Source organism: Tiliqua scincoides, chromosome 4 (genome assembly GCF_035046505.1).
Source record: "Tiliqua scincoides isolate rTilSci1 chromosome 4, rTilSci1.hap2, whole genome shotgun sequence".
Taxonomy (NCBI): domain Eukaryota; kingdom Metazoa; phylum Chordata; class Lepidosauria; order Squamata; family Scincidae; genus Tiliqua; species Tiliqua scincoides.
The window spans coordinates 14,527,096-14,554,214 of record NC_089824.1 but is presented as its reverse complement, the minus strand read 5'-3'; the positions used below and the strand labels follow the sequence as shown (position 1 = coordinate 14,554,214).

At 42.2% G+C, this 27,119-nt stretch overlaps 1 protein-coding gene across 1 annotated transcript in view; it reads right to left on the bottom strand.

Annotated features, from left to right (window-relative positions):
• Nucleotides 1-22,985, bottom strand: part of ATAD2 (ATPase family AAA domain containing 2) — a 35,792-nt gene extending 12,807 nt beyond the window's left edge. Inside the window, exons 1-16 of the mRNA XM_066624097.1 lie at nucleotides 22,634-22,985; nucleotides 17,564-17,712; nucleotides 13,911-13,963; nucleotides 12,946-13,114; nucleotides 9,687-9,789; nucleotides 9,336-9,426; nucleotides 8,821-8,931; nucleotides 8,357-8,474; nucleotides 7,599-7,706; nucleotides 6,127-6,235; nucleotides 5,739-5,854; nucleotides 5,462-5,636; nucleotides 5,296-5,384; nucleotides 3,086-3,245; nucleotides 1,849-1,939; nucleotides 421-735 (exon numbers count right to left, since the gene is read on the bottom strand). Of these exons, the coding sequence (XP_066480194.1) occupies nucleotides 421-735; nucleotides 1,849-1,939; nucleotides 3,086-3,245; nucleotides 5,296-5,384; nucleotides 5,462-5,636; nucleotides 5,739-5,854; nucleotides 6,127-6,235; nucleotides 7,599-7,706; nucleotides 8,357-8,474; nucleotides 8,821-8,931; nucleotides 9,336-9,426; nucleotides 9,687-9,789; nucleotides 12,946-13,114; nucleotides 13,911-13,963; nucleotides 17,564-17,712; nucleotides 22,634-22,906 (2,230 nt within the window). The 5' untranslated portion in view covers nucleotides 22,907-22,985. The remainder of the gene's footprint in view (nucleotides 1-420; nucleotides 736-1,848; nucleotides 1,940-3,085; nucleotides 3,246-5,295; nucleotides 5,385-5,461; nucleotides 5,637-5,738; nucleotides 5,855-6,126; nucleotides 6,236-7,598; nucleotides 7,707-8,356; nucleotides 8,475-8,820; nucleotides 8,932-9,335; nucleotides 9,427-9,686; nucleotides 9,790-12,945; nucleotides 13,115-13,910; nucleotides 13,964-17,563; nucleotides 17,713-22,633) is intronic.
• Nucleotides 22,986-27,119: the final 4,134 nt, after the last annotated feature.

Genomic DNA, 27,119 nt, shown 5'->3' with positions numbered 1-27,119 from the left:
GCTTTATGTTCCAGCCCCAGAACATTACCCTCACATATGATTTGACTGACTATGCTCTTTTGGTTCCCAACAGCAAACATAACACCTCTAGACAAGCAGGAAAGGTAAGCTTACAAATGTCTGGGTATGTAACTATCACAGCTATGTGTGGCATGAAGTCTAGTCACTTCTTTAAAAGAGATCTGAAGTTCAAAGAATCAACCTTGAACTCCAGTTATTAACCTTATGAACAGGCAGTTTTTCTGAGATGCAAAGTTATAGAAAAGAACAAATAACCCTCAAAGAGGAGAGAAAAGTTGTTTAAGTGCTATGTTCTTCAGAATATTTTGTTAAGCTTAGCACTTGTGCTAGCATTATTTTAATCAGGTGAATATTAACCTAGTTTCTTCTCAAATCAACTGGAAATCCTTATACAAATACCTGACTTCTCCCCTCCTTTTTGTGCAAGTTCTGTGTGTGGAAACACATTCTGTAGGACTTCCAAGATTCTCTGAAGAGTATTTTCAAGCAGAGGTTTTGAAATGCTGGACAGTGCTTGGCCTGGTGAAGTCACTGCCCTCTGAGAAGCCGGTATGGTCTTCTGCATAGCTACCATGAAATCCTTAGCAGTTATGTTAATAGAAGAAATATCCAACTGCAGCTTGGCACTGCTGGTGTAAATTTGAGGATAACGGCGACGTAAAGCACTCAAAGCTGCTTCAGCACAAATGGATTTGATATCAGCACCACAATATCCTACAAAGAAAAACATTTCCATATGAATTATATGGTTGCATAGTCTAATCCCAATACAAAAGTTAAACGTTGTCCCCAATTTGAAGCACGGAATCTACCCACCAGAATGCTCTGTGCAGCTGCATCTGTTGTCCAATGTCCCAGAAGACTGTGCAACAGGACATCCAGGCAGATGCAACTGCATGGTGTAATGGTGCCCAGATCTACTGGGCATGAATGTGGCGCAGAGGCAGAACAGTAAGATCCGCTCACATGCAGGGGGCTTTCCCCAAACCCCAGATCCGGCCCCCAGGCAAGGGTTTAGAAAGTTCTGGCCTTAAGTATACTTTATCATCATCCACAATTCATGCTAAAATCACCAGTGAAATATTTTGACAGCTACTCTGAAGTTAGAGTTCTTCTTTCACTCAAGAAGTTCAGGAAGATTCAATTCCAATTTGTTTTTAGATTAGACTAATTCGTCCAACCCTTTTGAGCAGGGGTGCCCAAAGTTTTTGGCAGGAGGGCCACATCAGCTCTCTGACACTGTGTCAGGGGCCGGGGAAAAAAAGAATTAATTTACATTTAAAATTTGAATAAATTTACGTAAGTTTACACAAATGAATATATTAAAGATGAACTTATATGAATGAATGAGGGCCTTGCAATAGCTCAATGCCTATAAAAGGCCTTGCACAAAGCAAGGTGGCCTTTCCTTTGCTGCCACTGCTGCATCACAGATGTGAAAGAGCAAGCAGTGGAGGGAGCTCTCATCCCACAGCTCACACGAGAGGTCAAACAGTCGTCCTCACGCTGAAAGAAGTTGCGTTGAGCCAATGTGGGCTTCAACAAATCTCCGGAGGGCCAGAGGCTCATTGGAGACTGGGGGCTCCCTGAGGACCGCATTGAGAGGCCTCGAGGGCCGCAAGTGGCCCCCGGGCCGGGGTTTGAACACCCCTGCTTTTGAGTAAGAAGATGAATGGCAATAAAGGTACAAGATAAAACTCCATGTATTAATAGCATTTAGCCAAGTAGCTGTGTTGATTAATGGCAAAAATTTTAGATTTTCATATTAAAAAACTGGATCAATAAGTGTTTAAGAGTTTTGAAAATAGTCTTTTCAGATGTTCTTACCAACACATTTTTCAGCTAACTCTTCAAGAAGCATCTCTGATGGTTTAGGAGACCACTCTCGTGTGTGAATCTTAAGAATCTCTCTTCTTGCCTAGAAACACAATCATTCCTTTGTTTAAACCCCTTCAGGATTTAAACCCACCGTTAGATTTTGCTTTCAAAGTATTTCCAGTTACACTATTTATTCATAGTTCTCACATTTATGCTACTGATAAGTGTTCTGTGCAAATGCTTTTTGTTTACAAAAGTAGTGCCAAGTTTTACTTTTCTAAAGGACTTTGCAGGGTATTCAAACCCCAGCACACAACATATCATGGGAAATCCCACTAATTACAGTGAAATCTATTTCAATACAACATATTTGAGATGAGACTCAGAAGTTGTTTCAAAGCAAGAAATGCTAGTGTGTTATTCAAGCGTGTGTTATAGTGAAATTATTCTTTTCAGTATTCAAGTGGCTGTCCTCAAACTCTTCATCCCCATATTAACACATTAGAACAGTTCCAAGTGGATACTGACTTTAAATTAAAATAATCTGTTAGGAATCGGATGCTCTGCCTTCATGTTCTATACAATATAAACTAATACCATTGATTACAAATAAGAACTTGTTTTAGCAGAGCTGAACATATAGCATGTTCATCATTTGTTTCAAAGACAGACTACTGAAATTTAATTTAAGAAGCTGTTCTACTCATTGGTGATTTATTGCTCAATAGCAGTGGTTCCCAACATGGACAGCACTTACCATTCTGCCCAGGGGCCTCTCTTTAGCACCGCAGATCACCCCTGGCCTTCACACACTGGTCTGCCATGCATGCCCAGAAATCTGGGTGCAAAGACAGCTGAAGCAAAGACCGCAGAAGTGCAAAGTGAGTTCAAAGGTTGGGGGTGCTCTGCGGCATGAGCAAGAGGCTCCCTCATGGAACAGCATAGAACACAATTCGATTCAACAGGGCACCAGATTTGCTCTGTGGACAAGAGTCTGGAGACCCTGCTCTACAGGCTATTCAGTGGCTCCCAAATTGTGGTCCGTGGCTTCCTGGAGAGCAGCAAAAACCAACTGAGGGAGCAGTGAATCCTTGCAAAAAACTTACTGTCTTATACAATGTATAGGGTTGTAGCCCTGTAAGTCAAGGAAACTACCAGTCGAAAAAAGTTGGGGAACCACTGAGCTACTGCAAACCATCAACCCTGGATACAGCCAATTATTTATAAAGAAAATGGAGTCTCTTACATCTTTATCTGGCAAGGCGAAAAGGAATTCTCTGTCAAAACGTCCAGGTCTTCGTAAAGCAGGATCGATAGAATCCAATCTATTGGTAGCTCCAATCACTACGATTTCACCTCTGTTATCCAAGCCATCCATCAGTGCAAGCAGGGTCGATACAATGGAACTTTTAAACAAAAAGATAAAAATTTCACTATGTGAGTGAAAGGTAGCTCTAATTCTGCAATGGCCCCCTGAAATGGCTCCAAATATAGGTGGATCCTCATTATCCACAACAGTTCAGTGCCTGGACCCGTCACAGATACCAAATTCCAAATGACATCAACTCAAATGGATATCAGGATTCACTGAGCTCCAAACGCGACTGGAGCTGTTCTGAGGCCCAAGGATGCTGCGCACCATCTCCACAGGCATCTAAAAGGCACTCCAAAAGAGTTGGAAGGCCCCCCGAAAGTATCAGAAGGTGAAACCTGAAGTCGCCTTCCAACGCTTTCAGGAGCCTCAGAAGAGCTTCTGGAGGTGACTCCAGCACAGCTTGGGTCAAACAGGGCCCAGAGGATCCGTGTTCAGCCAAATCAATGGATCAAAAATCTGTGGATAAATAGGCTCAACTGTAGTAAAGAGAATACATTTTAAGAGAAAATTGCAATTTTAGTTTTCAGATAGTTTTATTCACAAGAAACTCAGAACTGCCCTAATTCATAAGTCAAGTTTAGCAGCAGTCTAAATCAAATCATTGTGAGAGGACATGCACAAAACATGGAACATAGTTGTGTCAGTGCTGCAGTGCTTGTAAAATGCACATGATTATCAGATGTAAGCATTACTATGTAGGTAGTATGGAATTAAGACCCCAACCCAATTGGGCTCACATCAGTCCAGCACCAGTACATACTATTGTAAAAGTGCTGTAAAGCACTGTGCAAAAAGTCTGTGCCAGTCTGGTGCCGGCGGTGGCTCAGTACAAGCATGTGCTGAGCTGCAGAGGAGTAACAGCTACCACCCGGAGCTCTGGGCGAGCACAGACAGTGGAGAGTTAAGTCAGGGGGGGTGTTCTGGGGCAGGAAGAGGACAGGGGAAAGGGATGGCAGGAGCAGGGAGCAGAGTGGGAGGAGGTAGAGATGGCAGCAGACCCTGCTACCATATCCTAAACCCCTGCCTGGCCTGGGAGACCTGACATCTGCAACCGTTCAATAGCAGGAGCAGATCCAAGGAGAACCATCGGGGCCACCTGGCTGTTACAAAGAGTAAGGGAATGTAAGCTCCCTCAACCCGAGTACCCTCAGCGCTGCTTCCCAGCCCCATGGGATGCAGCAGTAGCCATTTTGGCACCGCTGCAGCCCTGGGTGCTGGGAAGCATTGGATTGGGCTGTTAGTCACGTCACTAAGCTACAGAGGTAACAAATTGGGGCTTACAATTGACATGACCAAACGGGATAAGGTATTCGGAGCTGATCCAAAGTTCAAACTTATGCTCCAAACTTCTTAACTCATGTTGCAGTACAAAAAGGAAATTTTGCTTACACCTGCATCCTACCTTATGTTTTGGGTTTTGTTCATTTCTAGTCAGGTTCATGATGAATTTATGTCACAAGGAACTTTTATTTTTTCCCCTGCACAGGTTTCCTATTTCAAGACAATCCACTGTACTAAGTTTATTTATGAAAAAGTAGTATTTGAACACATGCCCTGTGCTGTGTCAACTATTTCTATTTTAGAGATAACAAGTTCAGTGACTTCAAGACACACATAATTTAGAAACAGGTGTGCATTGCTTAACAATGGGGGTAAGCTATCCCTCTCATTAAGCCATTCCATCATCATGGAAACACTCAGCCTATCCTAGTACAAGCTAATCAATTTCACTCCCTTACATTACATAAACGCTGGAGGCTATACTGCACTCCACCACTAGATGGGGTTGATCATAATGGATTGTAATTCATTCAGTTTGTAATTCAGTAGGTAATTTAGAGACTACCATTGTAAATACAGTCTGTCCTTAAGTGGAACATTTCTAAGTGATACATGCCTGTACTTGTCGCAATGAGTAAAAATTCTTATTTACCATTTTCCTCCCAAAAGAATGGTTCCCAGATGGGTCTATATCAACATCTTTACCACTAGTATCTGGGGAATAAACATTTTGGGCCTATTTAGGTGCAGTTAAATAGGCCGAATTTAAGACAAACACCTTTTAAACGTGAAACTCATACCTGTGAATTTGATCTTGTCTACTGGACCGTACAGGAGCAAGACCATCAATCTCATCAAAGAATATAATTGAAGGTCGCATCTGATAGGCCTATAAGGAAAGGTGAGCAGTGTAAGTGTTGATGTAGCAGCACAGACCACAACATGAAATACAGAAAGAAAAATTACCTGATCAAACAATAGACGAAGTTGCCGTTCAGATTCTCCCACCCATTTACTAAGGCAATCGGCACCTTTTCTCATGAAAAATGCTATTCTTCTGTCACCTTGACTACACTCATTTGCAAGTGCCCTGGCAACAAGAGTTTTTCCAGTACCTGGTGGACCATAGAAGAGGCAGCCCCTATTAAGAATGGAAATGTAAAGTCTTTAAGTTAAGGAATTGCTTGAAGCAAAAAAATTCAATGGTATCCTATAGGCACAGGTGTAAATGCTATTCACATACCTTGGAGGCTGAATTTTGAATCTCTCAAATACTTCTGGATAAAGCAGTGGAAAAACCACCATCTCCTTTAGAGCTGAAATATGGCTATAGTGTCCACCCACACTATTAAATCGAACCTAAGGAGAGGGAGGACACAGACGACAATAAAAAACAGCAAATCAATGAATGAAATTATAATTCCCTCAAGACTGTTTACTGTATTCTGTTAGTCAGTTACCTAGCTCCCATTCAGAAAATAATCAAAACTCTGAGGAAAGAGTTTATTTAAAGCCATTTCTGCCTAATGTTGCATATACATAACAGGGATCAAACATGTACACCTGTGGGCTGTGCAGAAGGTCAGTAACATCAAACATTTATGTAAGAATTTGACATATTAAAGACTTACTGATGTATCAATTTGCATTGGATCAACATCAGCCAAGCTTGCCCCAATTTTCATCCGATCCTTGTGGATTCCTTTTAATTCATCTTTCTTAAAGTTTAGTGGAAGGCACCTAATTTGAGAAGCAAGAGACATTCAAAGAAATAACACAAGTTATATTGTAACCATGTTATGTTATGTGCCACCTTTTTAAGAAGGATAAGTAACAACAGATGCACATTCAGGTGAGAAGCCTGCTCTGTCCCAGCTGTTTAAGCATACAATAGAATCCTCATTCACTAACATCAGTTAGCTAATTCATGGATATGGTTTATATACCCCAATAAGATTTAACCCACTGGTTCTCAGACTGTGGGACACAACCTACCAGTAGGCTGTGAAACCAACAAGCAGATAGCTGACAAGGAAAATGTATTGAGCCTTATAGAAACTGAAACAGAGTAGCAGCCACAAATTTATTCATGAGTAGGTGACTGTGCCTTGGTCCACATCAAAGGGTAGACTAAGGGGAACACAATGCCACCTGAATAGTCCTGATCTGATGAACACAGGCCTCAGCACTCTTGAGAAGCAAGTTCCCCCAAGTTGACAAAAAAATGTATTGAGCCCTATGAAAAGTGAAAGTGAGCCACACATGCATGTTTACTCATAAGTATATGATCATGTCCCTTATCAAAGGACAGGCAAAGGGAAACACGAGGCCACCAAAATGGCTCTGATCAGATGAACATGGAGCTCAAAAAATGCTCCTGAAGGCAGTCTCCACTCCCCCCACAGTAAAAAGGATAAAAATAGACACTTGAGTGGCTGGTAAAGTGAAACTTTAAGCCTCATAAAGCTAGGTGGATCCTGATAGAGTATTGTTTTAAAAAGTGGGCCCAGGATTAAACATGCTCATGTGGCTCAGTTTTGGTTTCTATAGGGCTCAAAACGTTTCCTTTGTCAGATGGGGGGACGGACAATTTCATTCTAGAGAGTTTGTTGGCGCCTGCCTTTATCAGACAGGAACCATTCTGGTGGCATTGCGTTCCTCACAGCTTGCCCTTCAAAGTGAACTAAGGCACGTTTGCCTACTTATGAGTAAGTGCACACATGCTGCTCCATTTCAATTTCCATAGGGTTCAATACATTTTCCTTGATGGCTATCTGCTTGCCGGTTTTGCAACCCACCAAAAATTGGCTGCAACACACTGGCAGATTTTGGGAAACACAGTCCTAAAGCAAGTTTCTGGTCACAAAAACATCAAACTTCTAAATAAAGATCCTCAAACACTTCAAATGTTAAACAATGAAATAAAAGTGAGCTTTCTGGGCCAGAGAAAACCCATGCAGACATGGGGAAAACGTGCAAACGCCACACAGACACCAGCCCCAAACAGGAATCAATTTTTTTCTCATCAACAATATAGCAAAATGACTTTTGCTGTATGCTATATATATTGCTATGTGAAGCACAAACAGCTTCAGAAAAATACCTGCTTAATGCTTTGCTCCGACTTCGTTTCCTCCGCCTCTCAAAACATTGCTCATCATCAGATGAAGATGATGATGTAGAATCACTGTTATGAATTGCATGCTTTCGTCTGTTTTTCATTTAAAAAGAGAAACAAGTATTCACATACTGTACATAAATATGTATTTACGTATTTCTTTGAGCACCCCTTTTTGGAGAACGGGCATATAAATGTATAAAATTGATTAAGAAATGCAGTCTTGAAATGCAAGATTAATTCACACAGCACAATGAGGAATCTATAAAATCACCACAGAAGAGACTACGCAGGACTATATCAAGAACTTAGTTTTGATAAGGAAGTACCATTATTGGATTGGATCTAAACCCTCTCTTCCACAGGCTCTGAACCCCCAAAATGACGCTTTGCAACGCCACTGGGATCATGACCCACAGGATAAAGAACACCAGTGTATAGAATTGCAGGTTAAGAGAATCACCATCCCTATAAGGAAGCAATTCACTATGTTCTACAGTTTGTTGCAGCCCAGCTTCATAAGACAATGCATGAAAGTTTACATCTATTTTCTTCACCACTCAGCATGGACAGAACTCCAGGCCACACAGAAATCAGCTCCATAAGTACAGCTAAAGAGATACTGTAGATCAACTTAGCAGGTGGCCTGCAATCACAGAGAACTACCATATGAATAATTCAGGAGAAAAGAAGGCACTGTAAGCACTGATAATACTGGAGCACTATCGTAAGTAGTGACAAACCTGTTCATCTTTTTACAATATGGGCTCCTCGGTCCTGCAGAGCTGAAGGGAAATCTCCGTCTTACTGGAGATGCTGCCTCAGGATAAAATAATTTGGGCTTCCTTTGGTGCCTGGGCTCTATTAAAAGATTTAAAAACTCTTTCAGAACATATCCTTTTTGCCTACACGTTAAATGAAAGAAAGCTTGTGGCAAGTTTCATATTCTCTACAAAGACTGAAAATCTAGAAAAAGCTTATGTATGCCTACAAGTTACCACTACACCAAGTTCATTTAATTACAAACAATTCATTCAGTACCAGCTGAAAAGTCACCTAGTGAAAGAATGCATAATTGCATGGCAAAGAATATGACTGCAAAACACAGAGGAGGTGGTTTATAAGATAAAGGTTTTCTAAATGTAACATCAGGATTGCCGCAGACTAATTAAGTTACCAGAGAAAGATGGTATAGAGGCAAACCTACTTTCTGGTGAGGCTTGATAGCGTACAATGGTTTTTCGCTGTCTAAGGTCATAACGCTTTTGATTATCTTCTCCATCTTCATCTTCTTGGTCTTCACCTTCTTCTGAAGAATCTAATGAACGAATAATGTTTAAGTTTAAAAGAAAGAATTTGTTGTAAGTCTAAGAATGTAAAACATAGGTCTCAGGAGACATTGTTAGACTTAGATGAGCAACAGCAGACCCATTAAAGTTATGACTTTTTTTTTTAAGCGATTGCAAATAATGGTGAAATTCTTGGAGGCTATTAACGCCTATCTCTAAGTATCATTTTCTAGATTTTCACAACAAGATGTCTATAAACAAAAAATTCAGAGAATGTACTTCTTATACTATTAAAAGGATTCCAATGAAGTTCCTCATTTGTACACAAATCAAAGTATAGAGACAAGTCACAAGATTGAAACAAAATTATGCTACATTATAATTAAGTCACTTAGTAGAACACAATTCTAAAAATTCAAAGCAGGACAATGACCTGCACTTCCGTCTTGGTTATCTGTAGTTTCTTCATCTGTCCTTTGGATTCCTCTTTTTTGTTTCCCTCGTGAGTACACATCAAGGTTTTCCTAGTAATAATGGAAAACACAAAACAAAACAACACTGTGCCTTACCATCTAACTGACCATATGAACAAGCACATCACCAGCATACTCTTAGGAACACAATGAAGCTTCAAGCTTGGCTCCAATAAAAGTATCGCTATAAATATTTGAGCTTTTTATTATCCACCTTAGTTAGTCAAGTTGAGAGTAAAAAGGTAGCCAATCTGCCAACTATACGTTTAACAAAGCAAGATACCATTTTTTTCTTCAGTTTGAAAACACACCTCTTCTCCATCATTGAAAACCCCAAGGTCTTCTAAATCCATCATCCGTCGTCTGCGCATCTTCTTCATATCATCCATTTTCTGTAGTACAGCTTCTGCAGTACTGATAAAGTGTTCAAGGACACATAACATGAAGAATATTTGAAACAGACAACAATCTGTTGTAATCTTCTATTAAGATAACTGGAAGCTAAAAGTTAACTTTTAAACAATGCCTATTTATGCATGTGTGTTCCGTCCCCTGACCTGCCTCTATAAAAAAACATGCTGTGCTAAATTGCATAGTTATGCAAATAAACTGCAGCCTGACACTTGGGATGGAAGGAAACTAAGGCAGCTGTTCTCAATCGCCTCCCCCTCCCCCGCTCCATAATCAGCCCTCCCCTAGCCAGCTGTCTCTGCTTCTTTCACAGGTGGGATGCTGAGCTTTTAACAATCCAGTCCTATGCATTTCTACTCAGAAGTAAGCCCCATTCTAGTCAATGGGGTTTACTCCCAGGAAAGTGTGGAGGGAACTGGAGCCTGATATCCCAGTCCTATGCCTGCCTACTCAGAAGTAAGTCCCATTCTAATCAAAGTGTGGAGAGGATTGTAGCCTGAGAGCACAGTTCATAGCTTGCCTATGCTTCTAGTCAATGGGGCTTACTCCCAGGAAAGTGTGGATCAGATTGTAGCCTAAATCTGCTTTGGCTTGCTGGGCTGTTTTGTTTGTGTAGGTTGGAGCAAAGAGAGCCTGCACCATCTCAGTCAGAAGGGGGGGATTGGGCAAACACTCCCTGGGTTTTTTGAAGCAATCCTCTCTGTTACTACCACACCTGCTCACACGCGCGCACGCGCGAGAGAGCGCTCCACCACCTTGCTGCACGTGTTCTGGATACAGAGGTTTTCCACTCCCCTTTCCTCTCTTTGCTGCTTCAGGGGCTCCAGGAGTCCTACTGTTCCTTAGTAAGGGGAACCTCTTCCATGGCTCCAGGGCTATTTCCCTGCCTATGCCAGGTGGAGCCTTTTTTGCAGTGTTTTGGGCTGCCTTGAAAGGGAGCGAGACAGGGCAAAGGAAGCAAAGGTGTGTGTGACTTTGAATCCCCCCCCCTGATTCCTTTTGAGACAAATTCGAATACAAAAATCAATAACCAATTGGATAAATTGGTTGTACCTGTACTTGTATGTAGCTCATGATCGGTAAATAAATGCATATCTAACAATTTGATATTTATTTATTCAAGTGAGAAGATCATGGTTGTGTTAAAGAATTAGAATCCATTAAAAAGTCAGTTTCGCTCTGTTTTTTCAGAACTTCATCAGGGAAAACATGCCTAGGCAGGACACGCTGCGCATTTTCCCTGACGAAGTTCTGAAAAAACAGAACAAAATGTTGGACTTCAACATGGATTCTAATTCTTTGACATAACCATAGTCTTCTCACCTGAATAAACTGTTGGATTATTTCTGGCCATGAAAACCTAAAAACATATAAAATGCATATCTGTTTTGCCCTGAGTATGTGTAACAGAACCCATTATCAACTGGGGCTTCTCAACACAAATCCAGAGTGAAAGAAATATGTAAGCAAGTTCACACACACGTGAGCTCAAGACAGGTCACACATTATTTCCTGTAAACTATTCATTCTGATAGTCATCTTACATGAAAACATCTGCTAACTGTGTGAGGTATTAGGATCTGGGCTACAAGTGAACAACATAGCATTAAGATTTAAACATATTACTACTGGAGTAGAACACTCAAACAACTAGATAAACAGCCTAGGTTGCAGAGGGACCCTCATGGAAATTAACCACAAATTTTTAGCCCTCCCTTTTCCCCTGCAGACCCTTGCACCTTTTAAAGAGCCACTCCTGGAAATCAGCAATCTTCCAGATATGAACAAATGATATTGACTTAGACCAGGGCTTTTCAAACTGGGGCATCACCACACCCCAGGCTGAAGGCCCTGGCCTCTGCCCCCTTAAGGGGTGAGGGCAGGGAGGAGGCATCAATGCAACCCCCAGGAACACTGCTTCTCTCCGCCCCCACAGGGACTTACTATGGGGCTCAAACTCCCTTGGAGTTTGAGAACTACTGACTTAGACCATTGGTCCATATAGGCCAGGATTGCCTACACTGACAGCAACTCTGCAGAATTTCAGGCAAGGGACTTTCCAGCATACCTCAGCTTTGTCAGGCATTGAACCTGGAACTTGATAGGGAATTCTCTACTACTGAGCTAGATTCCCTCCTCTAAGCTTTAGCAATTTTTACTGTTCATTGTAATCAACTGTAAATTTAAGCATGACTGTTGTATTGCAGCGGACATCGTTCTGAGCACCAGATTGGACTGAATGCAACTCAGGTTTTATAAAACAAACAACTCTTTCTATAAATGGCAAAGACCAGGATTTGCTCAGATATCATTGGTATGAATGATCAAATATGTGCTAATCATTATCAGTTCTCAAACTGTCATGACCTGATGTGTAGTGGGTTGGTAACCCGTGTACAGTGGGTCACAATGTTATGTTCCATGTAGGGTTGCAATGCCTTATTGGAAGCCCCTGGAGGCCTCTTCCTGGTTGCACCAGGCCGGCAACCCACTCCACTGACTTCTGTGGGCCCCAGAATGCCCCGCAGAAGCAACTTGCAGTTCGCGGACATAACTTCTGGTTTGAAAGAAAGTTGCTTCTGGTCACTTCCGTAGGGCATTCTGAAGGCTGAGGAAGCTAATGGAGTGGGTTACTGGCCCAGCACAACCCAGAACAGGTCTCCAGAGGCTTCCAGTAAGGGACTGTGGTATTACAAGGAGCACTGTGTCGCGACCTACCGCAGAGGATGAGTGAGGTAGGTCGTGGCACAAAACCAATTGTGACTACTGCGCTCATCTACTTTGTGGCATACAGAGATGGCTAAATTAATATGCTGTATTTTTTGGAGAGGCAGAAATGGGAGTGTCCTCCCAGCTGGTAGAAAATCAAATCTTCAGATATCATTTGTGGAATCTAAGCAACTTTGAACTAGCAGCTCAGTTATCACAGGATTGATCCACACACACTTTTCAACTTTTGGTGCAACCTTGTGCCCCCTTTAGTCCACAGTTCCCAGCCCTCTAACAATTCTTGAAGCCCACTTCCTTAAAATTAGTAAGTGTAACTTCACACATAAGAACTATAGGAACACATCCGGGATTGTCAATATCTCTGCTACAATTCGTTAAAAAAAACTTTCCATTTTTCAGGAACCTTGATATAATACAGAAAACACCTACTTTGTAATAAGCTTGTCAAACAAAACTGACTGATTCATAGTAGTATAGCGACTTCGCCTAATTCTGCAACTGCGACGGACTTCAACATCCCCATTTTCTTCTGTGACATGTTCAACAGGCTTTCCGTTTATTCTCGTTTTCAGTGACCTGGTGACAGGAACTACAGTACCTAAATTTTATAAAGTATCTGCATTAGTCAATTGGTTTATATAAGGACCATACTGACAGCCCAATCCAATGCTGCCCACAGGTGGTGTTCCACAGTGCCCTAAGATATGTTCGTGCCACCCAGGAAGTGTGCAGTGCCAGTGGGGAGATGCTGAGGCTTTACTCAGGGTAATGGTCCCCCTTACTCTGAGACCTTCAGCCCACTCAACTCCAGCACAGGATACAGTGGGAGCCGTTTGGCACCGCTGCTCCTGTACTGATTGGGCTCTTAAGAATTATTATTTGAAGATCAGCATTATTTCACAAATATAAGTGAACATCTATTTTCTTATGGTGTCATGTATGCATTATTGTAATTTTAAAATGAGATTATAGTTATTAGCAGCAAAAGCAAAACGTCAAGGTAGTTGAGTGCCTGTTCTTTTGGAAGTAAAATACAGACACCCCAGAATAATATATCTTTCTCCATACTTGGAAACTTATATGCAGAAGCATACACATTTGTTAAAATGTTTAATATCCCAGGCTGGCTTTTAGGGGCTGGGGATTCATTGCAATATTTTATATATGAAGAACATGTTTGCAGAAGGTAAAAAACACTCAACCCAAAAACAAACTTACAGAAGTTGATAATTTTTGTAATCAAGGTAAGGACAAAACTTGCTCTTCAACACACAGCCAGCCATCAGGAATATTTTATGTATTTTTATTCCCCCATATAGAATGTTGAACAAACAGTGATCCATCAGGTTCTTTACAACTCTACAACTCACAAAATGTATATTTTAGTAGATTACCTTCTTCACAATTTTCATTCTTTTTATTATCAGCCTGTAGTCTAGCCAGTTGCCTGCATAGAAGTAAAAACATTGGTTAACTGTACAAACTACGTACCTATTCTCATAATCTCTCTCTCTGGAATCAGTACTAGAACTGTGATTTCATTATGAAGCACTGATCCAATATTTTAAAAAATTCAAAATGTATCTGCTCAATCATCATTTACAAAAGGATAACTTAGAAAAATCATACACTGATCAGAGGAAGAAACAGATTTTTAGACACTAGTTTTATATAGTCCATAAATAATTTTAAGTTACTTGCCAATAGGTTCCTGAAATTTTTCCAAGCACTATCAAGCTTCCACATAATCATAAGGGTTATCCTTTACAAGCTCTAGCATATTCAATCCATAAACAATATTGGAATGTTAAATATACTAGTCCACTTCAATCAAGCTACATCAGTTTCGTTCATGTTGTAAAGAGTCCATTTGAATGGCACAGTCTGCTCCTACTTGTATTTTCAGGTACAATACACATTCTTTAAGAAGGAAATTTCTCAATGAATTAAGATTTTTTTTTTAATAAAATAAACCAGCAATAGCTTCCATTTCTCTATTTTAAAGAAAGTGGTTAAGGTATATCCTTTTTTCCCCTGATTTAGAAGGCAGAAAAAGATGTGCCACTGTCAAGTCTTTTCAAAGAGCTTGTTTTTCTTAATTTGAAATTAACTTTATTATTTTTTTCTCTGATTTTTCTCTGTAAACCGCTTTGTGAACTTTTAATTGAAAAGCGGTATATAAATACTGTTAATAATATTGCAAAGGTCACAACAAGTAATAGAAAAGAACTAAGAAAAAGAAATGCTTGCTAAGGAAGTTCAAGGTGTGAAGGGCTCTATTACAAACTGGGCTTGGCAAATTTGCTTTGCTTTAGGAGCCATTTTCCCTCCCCATGCCTCAATGTGCACGCAACTTGCAACCTCATGTCCCATTCCTGAGACAACTAAAAAGATATAGGACCAACACAGAAAGGTAAAGAGAAGTGAAGGTGTATAAAGTTAGGGCAAAGAAAACAGTTTTAGTAAAGAAGAGAAAATGTTTGAAATAGTTAGGCAATATTAGAAAATATGAAGGAGAATGAAAATGGAGAGAAAGAGTGAAAAGACTGAATGATAGTAATCAAATGAAGAGTGAAAAGCGAAGGGATAAAAGTAGGCTATAAGGATTTTGAAGAGGTAAGAAACACAAAAGCAGAGATAAATTGGGTGGAAAAGCAAGCAAGGAGATTTTTGAAGAGCACATGTAGGTGCATACTGTTACAAAGACCCTCTTTCCCCAAACACATGTCCATCTTGGTTTCAGAGTCCGGCAGGCCTCCCTGAAGTGAAAAGGGGTGAACTTTGCTGGCTTCCAAGGAAAGGCCCCTCTATGGTTGATTAAATCTGGGTGCTTGAGGTCTGACAAAGGATAGCTAGCAAGAACAAGTCCTGCCTGAAAGTTAAATTGAATTACAATTGCCCAACTGGGTAGTTCCTTTCCAGACTTTAGGCCAAGAAGTCCTTCCACATGAGATAACAGGTATTTCTACTGAACAATAGTGTGGCAGGGTTATCTGATTTCCCCCCTTTTTGATCTCTCTCCCCCCAAAAGATTATTTCTTTAATAAACTCTTTATTTTCTTTGAAAAGCTCTATCGTGGTTACTGTTAGTCTAATTTTGAGGCACTTTGAGATTGGTTGCACTGCTCATCCATGTCAAAGATCCCAAACCTTGTCACACTGCTAGATTTGACCTTTGGCTTGCTAATTTCCCCAATTTCAGGTATTTGTGTATGTGTGCATGACACGTGTAGGTCACACGTGTACAGCGAATGCAGGCATGATTGGTGAAGCAGTGCTGGCAACAACACATCCACCCAACCTCTCTTCTAGAGTGGAAGAAAAGGAGCCAAATTAGAACATTACTACATGCCTCACCCCAGTCATCCATCCAATAAGCCAACTATAGGCTTTCTTTGGAGGTTTAATACACTTACAAGGGGACAGGGTAGGTACCTCTGTCTGCTTCTCAATTCCACCAGTAAGTGAAACTTTGTTTAATTCCAAATACTATGCACAGTGGGCAACATGTCTTGGCTGAAGAGAGAGACTGCAATCCTATACACTTACCTGAGTTAATGCACTGAACATAGTGGGACACTTACAAGTAGACATACACAGGATTGTGCTGTAGCCTGTAGATAAGAGGCGACAGAATTGGGAAAGAGAGGGTTCAAGGAACTTCTACCGGGGTGGACAGATAGGGGTAGAGGGGAAGTGAAACAGGGAAGAGAAATGCTCAGTGAGAGCTAAGTGGAGCAAAAAATCACCAGAGAGAAGGACAGACTGCATGAGCAGTTAGAGACACAAAACACTGAGCGGACCAACATTGGGGATGTGGTCAAGGAAGAAAAACAGGGGGAGGAATAAGTCTAGGATAGTTGTGGGAATGATAGATTGAGGGAAAGATACATTTAAAAAGACACACAAATATAATCAGAGAGAAACAATGAGGGACATGCAAGAACAGATGTCCATAAAATGAATCTCTCCCTCAATCTAACTCCCTCCAAAGGCTTAAGTATGAGGCGAGAGACTCAAGTAGAGGCACACCCATTATACTGGCAGGTTGCAGCTGTGGCTTCAAGAATCATCCTCAACATGCAGCTGTTGCTTCAGCCACCATGTGACACAAGGAACATTGTCTGAAGAAGCAGTGAACATGTACAGGTGGCCACTAAACTCAGCAATAGTGTGTAGAAACAAGACTGCTGCTTCAATTTGCAACAGCTGTCCAAGAGTCAGGCACAGTAAATTCTCAGGTACCACAATCAACTGTCTAGTCACTGTGGGGACCTAACCCCTAGGCTTTGTTGAGCTCTGGCATATAGACCCCTTGTAATACCTCCATGAACAGATTTAGCTAAGGAGAACTGTGGAATCTAAATCCACCTTAGAGGAGATGGTTTTTTCCTGCTGCTATCCAAACTACAATGCAAAGATCTGGTGACAAATTCATTCAAGGTACAGTATGCATTGCATATCTGGGTCCACATCCATTCAGTTCACAGATCTGGGTTTCTCTACATCCAGTGTCAAATTATGTACTCTTAATACTCATTCAACATGCCATAGGATACAGTACAACATGGACATGAGAAAATCATTGACGTCTAGTACACAGGTCTTATTATATACATTGGGTACCAAAGACAACACATCAACAGTCCAATCCTGACCTTCCTGGTGTCCACTGGAGCAGCAGTGCCAAAGCAGTTACCACTGTATCTAGTGGTATCTGGAGGCAGCTGGAGGTCTCCTCAGGGGAAGCCCCAAGCCCTACAATGGGGCTTCAAGTCTTGCACCTATGTTGCCAGTGTAGACTTGAGAAACTCTGTGTTGGGCCTTCCAGCTGTACCACCACTCAGGGGTCACACTCCCCCCCCCCATGGCAGCACGTCATCCTACTGGCACTGGGCCTGGCACCTATGCTCTCTACCCTGAGGGTGCCATAAACATGTTTTACGGCACCCTCAGAGTAGGGTTCAGTGCCGATGCTGGGCTGGTTTAGAATTGGGCTCTAAATGATTTTTCCAAATTATTTGCAAGAAGTAGGAAAACCAATTACCTTGTAAAATGTTGCCTGTTAACACCATTTTCACTCAGCTTTGGCATGCCCTTGTCAAAACTAGAATCTGAATAACGTTGATTATTTTTCCTCATAGATCTTAAAGAATGCCTTGTGAAATGTTCACCTTCCTTGTCTGAAGAAAATTCCTGAAGTGAAAATACAAAGAAAAAAAAATTCTGAACATATGCATATTATATTAATTGGGAGCTATACCCAAGACTTGCTTATAATACTTGCTTATGACTATCACTATCCCACAAACTCTGGATTCAACAATTTAACTATCGCAATAAAGCAAAAATGTTTTGCTGAGCCATGGATTCAACTTTCTCACAAAGGATTTAGAATCCTTGAAAACAAATGCTTATGAATGAAACTGCGGTACAAACGTGATACTACACTTTGATTAAAGTCTAGTAATACTTCCAAGAACAAGATAAAGCAGATTTGCAGGCCACCTACAGAACTATGATCTACAAGGACATTGCTCTGTGCCACCACTATTTTAAATATAGAAAACTTTCATTTGCTTGGCAGTAACTGGCAGTAATCGTTACAAAATATCTGTGGAAACCTTGTCCTGCTTCAGTCGTACCCATTAGATCCAGGAAGCAACTAGCTAGTTTAAAGATATACAGGTTGAGTATCCCTTATCTGGAATGCTTAGAACTAGAAGTGTTCCAGATTTTGGAATACAGTGATGCCTCGCAAGATGAATGCCTCGCGCAATGAAAACCTCGCAAGAAGAAAGCGTTTTGCGATTTTTTTGGTGACTCACAAGACGAATTTTTCTATGGCCGTGCTTTGCAAGCCAAATTTTTTTGCATTATTTTTTGTTTTGGTTTGTTTTAAATCGTGCTTTGCAAGATGAAATTTTCGCAATATGAAACGACTCGCGGAACGAATTAATTTCATCTTGCAAGGCATCACTGTATTTGCATAAAAACGAGATATCTTGGGGATGTGATCCAAGTCTAAAATTCATTTATATATAAAGGTCTCATATACACCTTATACACATATCTGAAGAAAGCTTTACAAAATATTTTAAAGAATTTTTTGCATGAAACAGTTTGTGTACATTGAACCATTAATTCTTGTTCTAAGATCATGTTATGTCATGTTGGCTTTCAAAAGTTCTGGATTTCACTCTACATTTTAAAAATGCTTACAAATAAAAAATGAATTCCACAATGACAGAAACATTAAAGCCATTATAGAAGATTTTTCAACTACTAGTCTACTAGCAGCACAGATCATGCAAAGCACAGAGGTCAACTATTTTGATGCCATGTGTCACTTTTTTATGTACAAACTTGATCATCCAACAACTTAGTTTGTTTCTCCTGACTGATATTTCTTAATGAATGTGAAAGGCAGAGGGAGAGCTGGAATGAAAAACTGAAACCGGGAATAAATGGATAAACTTAAACTGAGAGTACAGTCCAGCCTATTTATACAAGGATTTGAAAAATGAATTCCACAATGACAGAAACATTAAAACCATTATAGAAGATTTTTCAACTACTAGTCTACTAGCAGCACAGATCATGCAAAGCACAGAGGTCAACTATTTTGATGCCATGTGTCACTTTTTTATGTACAAACTTGATCATCCAACAACTTAGTTTGTTTCTCCTGACTGATATTTCTTAATGAATGTGAAAGGCAGAGGGAGAGCTGGAATGAAAAACTGAAACCGGGAATAAATGGATAAACTTAAACTGAGAGTACAGTCCAGCCTATTTATACAAGGATTTGACTCAACACAAATGGCCCCTGCAAATGAGAAGGAATGTGCTGATCCCTGCAGAAGGGGAAAAATGCATCCCTTTAAAAACAGTTTAAAAAACTGAACAGTCTTTTAACAATAGCCTCCTTACTGTGAGAGAGAGGGGGGGGGCAGCAGGCTGACAATCCATCAATCCTTCTCTCTCCTGCTGACCCCTCCCTTCCCCCAGCACCTGAAAGGTGATAGCTTTGCATTGGTGAAGGGAGGAGCTGAGTGAAGGGCTGATGGATTGTCTTAATAACTCTTATTTTACATCAAGAAGGTCAGCAAGGCTATTTTTAAATCATTGTAGCAAAGAAACTTTGTTTCTCAAATTGATTTGCTATGGTGCGGTTTTTTGTTATCCACTAGAATGCTTGGAATGGAACCTTCGGGAATAATTAGTCTCAACCTGTACTGCCCAACAGGGACCGCCTAACTTGTTTTCTTGGGCCCACTTGCTATAGTGTTTATTACATTTTTATCATACTATTGCTCCTCCAGTAAACTAAGAAGCATATATGATTGCCCCTGTCCATCTTGCTACATTGAGTTGGTGACTAGCCCTAAGGCACCAAGTCTTAGTTCTGGGATTGATAAAGATTGCAACCTAAAGCTCCCAAGTCCTAGGTCCAACACAATAAAATCACACTGGCTCCAACGCTCACCTCTATTTCACACACTTATTTATAAGTTGTAAAAGACTATATGATTACTATGTAAAGAAAGCAAATACTACCAAAATACACAAAAGCCTAGAACAGGGGTCTCCAAACCCCAGCCGGAGGACCAAACGCAGCCCCTGGCCAGCCTCTGATCCCCTGAGAGCTTCTGGCCCAGTTGACCAACCACAACCAAAGTTGTGCTTGTGGAGTGGGGGAATGGGGGTCCATTTAAGTGTGTATGCTTTATTTCTTGAGCTGTGTTCATTCTTGGAGATGTCCTAGACATCTGAACCCACTCATTTATTCATTCAGCTAAGTTCCATCCAAATTTTATATTTATTTTTTCCCCCCGGCCCTCAACACTGCCAGATATTTGATGTGGCCCTCCGTCAAAAAAGTTTAGAGATCCCTGGCCTAGAACAGCAGTTCTTGTGTGTCCATGGCCCACCAGTGGATCATGACCCAATTTTTGGTGGGTTGCAAAACTGACAACAGATTAGGCAATGTGCAGTAAGGGTTAAGCCATTTCTGCTCAATGTTGCATATAAGCAACAGGGATCAAATGTGTACACATGTGGGTAGGGCAAAACTGAGTTAAACAACCTGCTATAGGAGGGGAGCAATGCTGCCCATTTACCATTATAGCCACAGAGACTTGAGCAACTGGTAAAGTGAAAGTTGTTTTTTTTTAAGGTGGGTCCCAAGGCTAAATACTTTGAGATCCACTGACCTAGAATATATTAAGTTACCCTAAGCCAAATCTGACCACAAGTTCATCTAGTCAAGTACTGTTCACAGGGTTTCAGAAAGGCATTTTGCAACCTTGCTGTGCTGGGGACAGAACCTAGGAACTTCTGCATGAATCCTAAATAGAACTCCAGGGCTTTCAGCCAAAGGAGGTGGGGACTGCAATTCCACACACCCTTACTTGGGAGTAGGCTCAGTGGAATACAATGACTCCCAATTAAGCAAGTACAGAATTGCACTGTAACTCCTATAGTATTACCCCTACCCAAATTAACCACAATGCTTCTCAAACCAGAATATAAAAGACTCAGTTCTGTGACACCAGTGCTTTCCCCCAGACCAAGAAGTGGAAGTGTCACTTATTTGTGGACAACATTTTGGACATAAGAAGAACCCTAACAGATCAGGACAAAAGCCCACCTAGTCCAGGTTTCCTGTATCTCATAGTGGCCCACCAGATGCCTCAGAGAACACACAAGACAACAGGAGACCTGCATCCTGGTGCCATCCTTTGCACCTCGTCTGTGGAGGTAGCCTACTTCTAAAATCAGAAGCTTGCACATACACATCATGGCTTGTAACCTGTGATGGACTTTTCATCCATAACTGTCTGATACTCTTTAAAGGCATCCCAGCCACATGCCATCACCACATCCTGTGGCAAGGAGTTCCACAGATTAACCTCATGCTGGGTAAAGAAATATTTTCATTTGTCCATTCTAACTCTCCCAACACTCAATTTTAGAGGATGTCCCCTGGTTCTGGTGTTATGTTAGAGGGAAAAGGACATCCCTCTATCCATCTCAGGTGGTGGATGGACAGCACACATCACTCACCCCCAAACCAGGCACAAAAAGAGAGCATAATGTAGAGCCTGAACAAACACTTTTGGTTTTTCAGTTTCACAACTCTTTTGTGAATTTACCTTAGTGCTTTACATGGTATGGTTTGTCTTGGCAGCTTCCACAGCAGCCATTTTCAAACAGTGTGCCCTGGCACTGGTGTGCTGCAAATGGTCCACAGGTATGCCACAGGAATTTGGGGAGCGGTCATTTATTAGTAGAGCCAATGGGGGATGTGAGCCCGCACTGGCAGCATAGTGTGCCTTGTTTATCAAAACCTGATGATTCGCCTTGATAATTTTAGTGCCTTCTCAGTGTGCCCTGAGATGAAAAAGGTTGAAAATTGCTGTTCCAGAGCTTTGTCTAGTAGTCAGTAGGGCTAAAAATATCAGCCTGTTCGCCTTCCCAAGTTTCCTCCTGCTTTCCCAAGAAGCACTTCCTCATGCTACTGACTACAATCCTATCCATACTTTCCAGGGAGGAAGCCCCATTGACTGTAATGGGACTTACTTCTGAGTAGACACGCATAGGATTGAGCTTCAAGACTGCAATCCTATCAACACTTACCTGGAGATAAGTCCCACTGACCCTAATGGAACTTACTTCTGAGTAGACACACATAGGATTGGGCTCTAAGTAGCTTCAGACTGCAATCATGTCCATATTTACCAGGGAGTAAGCCCCATTGACTATAATGGGACTGACTGAGTAGACATGCATAGGATGGCGCCTAGCGCTGCAACCCTGTCCACACTTACCCGGGAGTAAACCCCACTGACTATCATGGGACTGACTTCCAAGTAGACATGCACAGGATGGCGTCTAGGGCTGCAATCCTGCCCATACTTACCAGGGAGTAAGCCCCTTTGACTGCAATGGGATGGCCTTCTGAGTAGACAAGCATAGGATGGCGCCTAGCGCTGCAACCCTGTCCACACTTACCCGGGAGTAAGCCCCACTGCCTACAGCGGAACCTACTCTGAGTAGACATGCCTGGGAGGGGCGCTTACTGCACAGCTCCCCGTCCTCGCTCGCCACTCACCACCGCGGCCATCGCGTTGTCTCTGGGGGCTCCGTGCCCTGAGGCCGCCGGCCGACTGCCCGTGCCCCGCCTGGCCCGCGCCGTGGAGGGGGGCGCGGGGAGTTCGAGGGACAGGAACTCGGAGCTGGACTCCATCGCGTCGTAGAGGGACGCCGGGGGCGCGTCCCGACCGCGGCGCCTGCAGTGTCCGGGGGCCGCGGCGGCACCGCCGCCACCGTCGTGGTGGAGATCGGGGCGGCTCGAGCCGGCCCAGCCGCTCCGGAGCATCACCATGGCCGCCCACAGCCGCAGCAACGCAGCCTTTCCTCCTCAGGCGCCTCCGAATTCTGGCGCCACAGCACGAGCGGGCGCATCACCAACGGTCTCCGGATCCCTCCGCGCCTCAGCTCTTCTTCCCCGCCCCCGCAGAGGGGCAGCGCAGAGGCCCCGGCCGAGTCCAACACTCGCTTCCGCAAGCATCACAAGCAAGAACTGCTTTCCCGCCCGTTCTTTCCTTCCAAACTCGGGACTACTTTTCTCTTCCGCAAAGAGTTCCGGCTCGCGCAGGAACACGTGCGGCTGCGCCACCTTCGCATAACTCGACTGTTTTGGCGCGCGCGATGTTTGAGTGCTGCTTGTTTTGCCACGCTCTGATTGGCTGAGGAGGAGGAGGCGGGGCGCGCGCGCGCGATGTGGCGGTTCGGTTGCTGCTGCCGCCGCCGCCAAACAGCCTTTCAAAAAGGAAGCTTTGAAAGTGGCGCGCGCAAGCGCAGTTGCGCACACTCGGGAGGCAGTGAATGGCGCAGCCTATGATTGGAGCTGTCCAAAGGCACACATAGACATTAGTGACATTAGCCAAACTTTCAAGCACCAGGACCCACTTTTTTTAAACCACAGGACCCACCTGGGTTTACCAGGCTTTTAAAAAAAGGATAGAAATAAACCATTTATTTATAAGCAATAATAATCAGAAAGAAAGATCCATTTTATCCCTCTATATTTACACATCCTTGCAAACTGCAGGAGCTGAACTAATTGCAAAGTAACTAGCAGCTACAGTATCTGATTTTTTAGTAACTTCAGAGCTGGAGGCAATTAGTTATCTGAGCTTTGCACCAACCGTTGGCGACCCACCAAAAATCAGGTTGCGACCCACTGTTTGGGAACTACTGAACTATAAGAACATAAGAGCCCCACTGGATCAGGGCAAAGGCCCATCTAGTCCAGCTTCCTGTATCTCACAGTGGCCCACTAAATGCTTGAGGGAGCCCACAAGGCAACAGACACAACCTGCGTCCTGGTGCCCTCCCCTGCATCTGGCAATCAGAGGCAGCCTGCCTCTAAAACCAGGAACGTGCACATACCTACCATGACTTGTAACCCACAATGAACTTTTCCTCCAGAAATTTGTCCAATTCCCTATAAAGACATCTAGGCAAGATGCCATCACTATTTCCTGTGGCAGGAAGTAGTAACTAGGGACATGTTTGTTGAGTTAGGAGATTTTGCAGCAATTTTATTCCTTTAATGCACAAATGAAATTTTCTACACAAAGTTTAGAAATACCAATGTGATTTTCACTCATTACTGAAAGGCAACCTGCAGCAAGAAAACTTGAAGTAAGGCTGCAATCCTATACACACTTTCCTGGGAGTAAGCCCCATTGAACACAATGCGACTTACTTCTGAGTGGACATGCATAGGCTTGTGCTGTAAATCCCCTCTCAGATGTTCAATGTGGTATTTTTAAAGTAACTTTTTAAAGTTTCCCTAAACCAGACCCCACTTAGCCAGATGCACAAAGCAATCACTTCTCAGTAGAGGTGGGGATTTTTCAGTGATAACAAAATAAAAACACATAACACCGCTTTTTGCACTTCTCATTTTGGTATAAAAATACACCCTGAAATCTGTGGAAAAAATAAAACCATTCTCCAGCACCTCCGCATATTCTCCAACTCAGTGATTTTCAACCTTTTTCATCTCACAGCACACTGACAAGATACTAAAATTGTCAAGGTACACCATCAGTTTTTTTACACTTGACAAGGCACACCATGCTGTTGGTGGGGGGCTCACATCCCCCAAAGGTCCTACTAATAAATAACCTTCCCCCAAAACTCTCATGGCACACTTGCAGACCATTCACAGTACACCAGTGTACCACGGCACAGTGGTTGAAAATGGCTGCATCTGCTGACACTATACCTCCTATATCACCAACCTAGTACACTTTTAAAGTGATTATAATTCATAATTCTAATTTATAAAAATGCACCCTTGGAATAAAAACACATAACATCACTTTTTTACTTCTAACTTTAGAAAACACCAAGATCTGCAAAAAAATGAAGCCATTTTCACCCACCTCTATTGATCAGTTATGAAGTTCAATGAAGGGCACTGGGCCAATTGCTTGTGAAAAGGAGGAACCTTATATGCTGCCTTTTCAGCTCCTTGGGGGAGATGTAGGATAAAAGCACCATAAATATTCTAAGCACAAAGGAAAGAAAGTTATTCCTGTTTACTAAGTACAAAGGGAAGAAAGTACAAAGGGAAGCCAAGAACAAACTGGGCCCCATGGTCATTTGGGATTTTGAAAATGCCTGAAAGGACAGGTGTGAGTCACTCCCCAACCTAGTTAGTGAGGAAGAGCAGAAAATTAGATCAAGAGCATCAATGAGTTCTCACAAGAAGGAAAATTATTTTCTGGAGTGGGACACAGTTTCAAGTTTACCAACTGTGACTCCAGATGAAATTCTCTTAGCACACTTCATACACACAGACAGAGGACTAAAGAACCCCATATAGAATCAGGATGAAAGTTTGAGAACTCAATGACATCCCGCACCCCATCTGGAGACTTTCTCCATGCTCCCCTTCACTGGGGAATCATTTTCCCAGCAACACCATATTGTGTTAGCAAGAGCATGAAAAATACACACTAATAGCAGCAGCATTTCCTTGAAGCGAGCAACAAGTCTGGAAAAGCACTGTGATATCCACCAAAGCTTCAAAGGCAACTCATATGATCTTGACCTAAAGAGTACCTATTGACAAAAACTGCTGAGCCCTCTTACTAACAAAATACATTACTGTATATTCTTATCAGGGTAAGTCCCAAGGCAACTTGGTCCTTGGATGGAAAACACAACTGGCACTGCTTTGGGCCTGTACAAGACGGGTAATGCTATTTTGTGTAGCTGTTTGTTGTTGTTCAGTCATGAAGTCGTGTCTGACTCTTCGTGACCCCATGGACCACAGCACGCCAGGCCCTCCTGTCTACTACTAATTTCTGGAGTGTGTCCAAATTCATGTTCATTGCCTCCATGACACTATCTAACCATCTCATTCTCTGCTGTCCCCTTCCCCTTTTCCTTTAAATTTTTCCCAGCATCAGGTCTTTTCTAAAGAGTCCTCCCTTGTCATGAGATGACCAAAGTATTTAAGCTTCAGCTTCATCATCTGTCCTTCCAATGAACAGTCAATTTGTGTAGCTATGCAATAGCAAAATCCCCATATGCACACTTATGGGCAAGTAAGCTCCATTGAATAAAGGGGAACTTACCTTCAAGTCAAACATGCATGGGATCAGACTCCAAGGAGGGAATGGAGCTGACACCTAGACTAGCTAGCCTACATCTCTATTTTTGTTGCTACTATCTCCCCAAAAGCAGGTACAAAGGTAGAAACTCATTCTCACCAATGAGGAGACAACTAGTACCAGCAGAACTTCAGAACAAGCAGTAAATGTCTCATTTCAGCTGTGGCAAACCTTCCTTCCTTAAGGAAAGGGGTGGGACTTTCACTTCACCTATGTAATTGCTGCATGCCATGCTACAGGAGCTGAATAAAAATTTTTCAATCTTAGACACAACAGTCAGAAATAATGTGTTTGAGAGCTGGGATTTGATCAATGACTTGGTTTTTGAGTGTTTAACTCAATGCTTTTAGTAGTGCATTCCTGTGTAAACTAACTCTGCAATCCAATGCACACTTCCTTGGGAGTAAGTCTCACTGAACATAATAAGACTTACTTCCAAGTAAACATGCATAGCTTGCACTGTAAAATCCTTTTCAGCTTCAGTTGGTATATACATCCTTCCGAGGATCAGCAAAACCCCCTAAAAGTAAGTGGGGCTTCCTTCTGAGTATACATTTGGAATTGGACTTTTTGTTTTTCTGGTCTGCCCCATCATTTATTTCTAGACTGGAAAGCTTCACCAGTTGGATTTCTGCCTTTATTTCACCACCTGGCTGATTACACCCAAGTTAATTCACAAGCAAGTCCTGCCACATTCACTGGGCTTTACAGACTAATCCTAATCACGATTACTCACAAGTAAATTCCACTAAAATCAATGGGATTTTACTCCCCATAAGTGAGTTTGGGATTGCAGCCTGACTTGCTAACTCACTGCAGAAGATAATAGCCCTTCTTTGGGTATGTACTAAAACAGATGACAGAGATTGGCCATTGAAACATGTGGCCATGCCCTGCCTACAC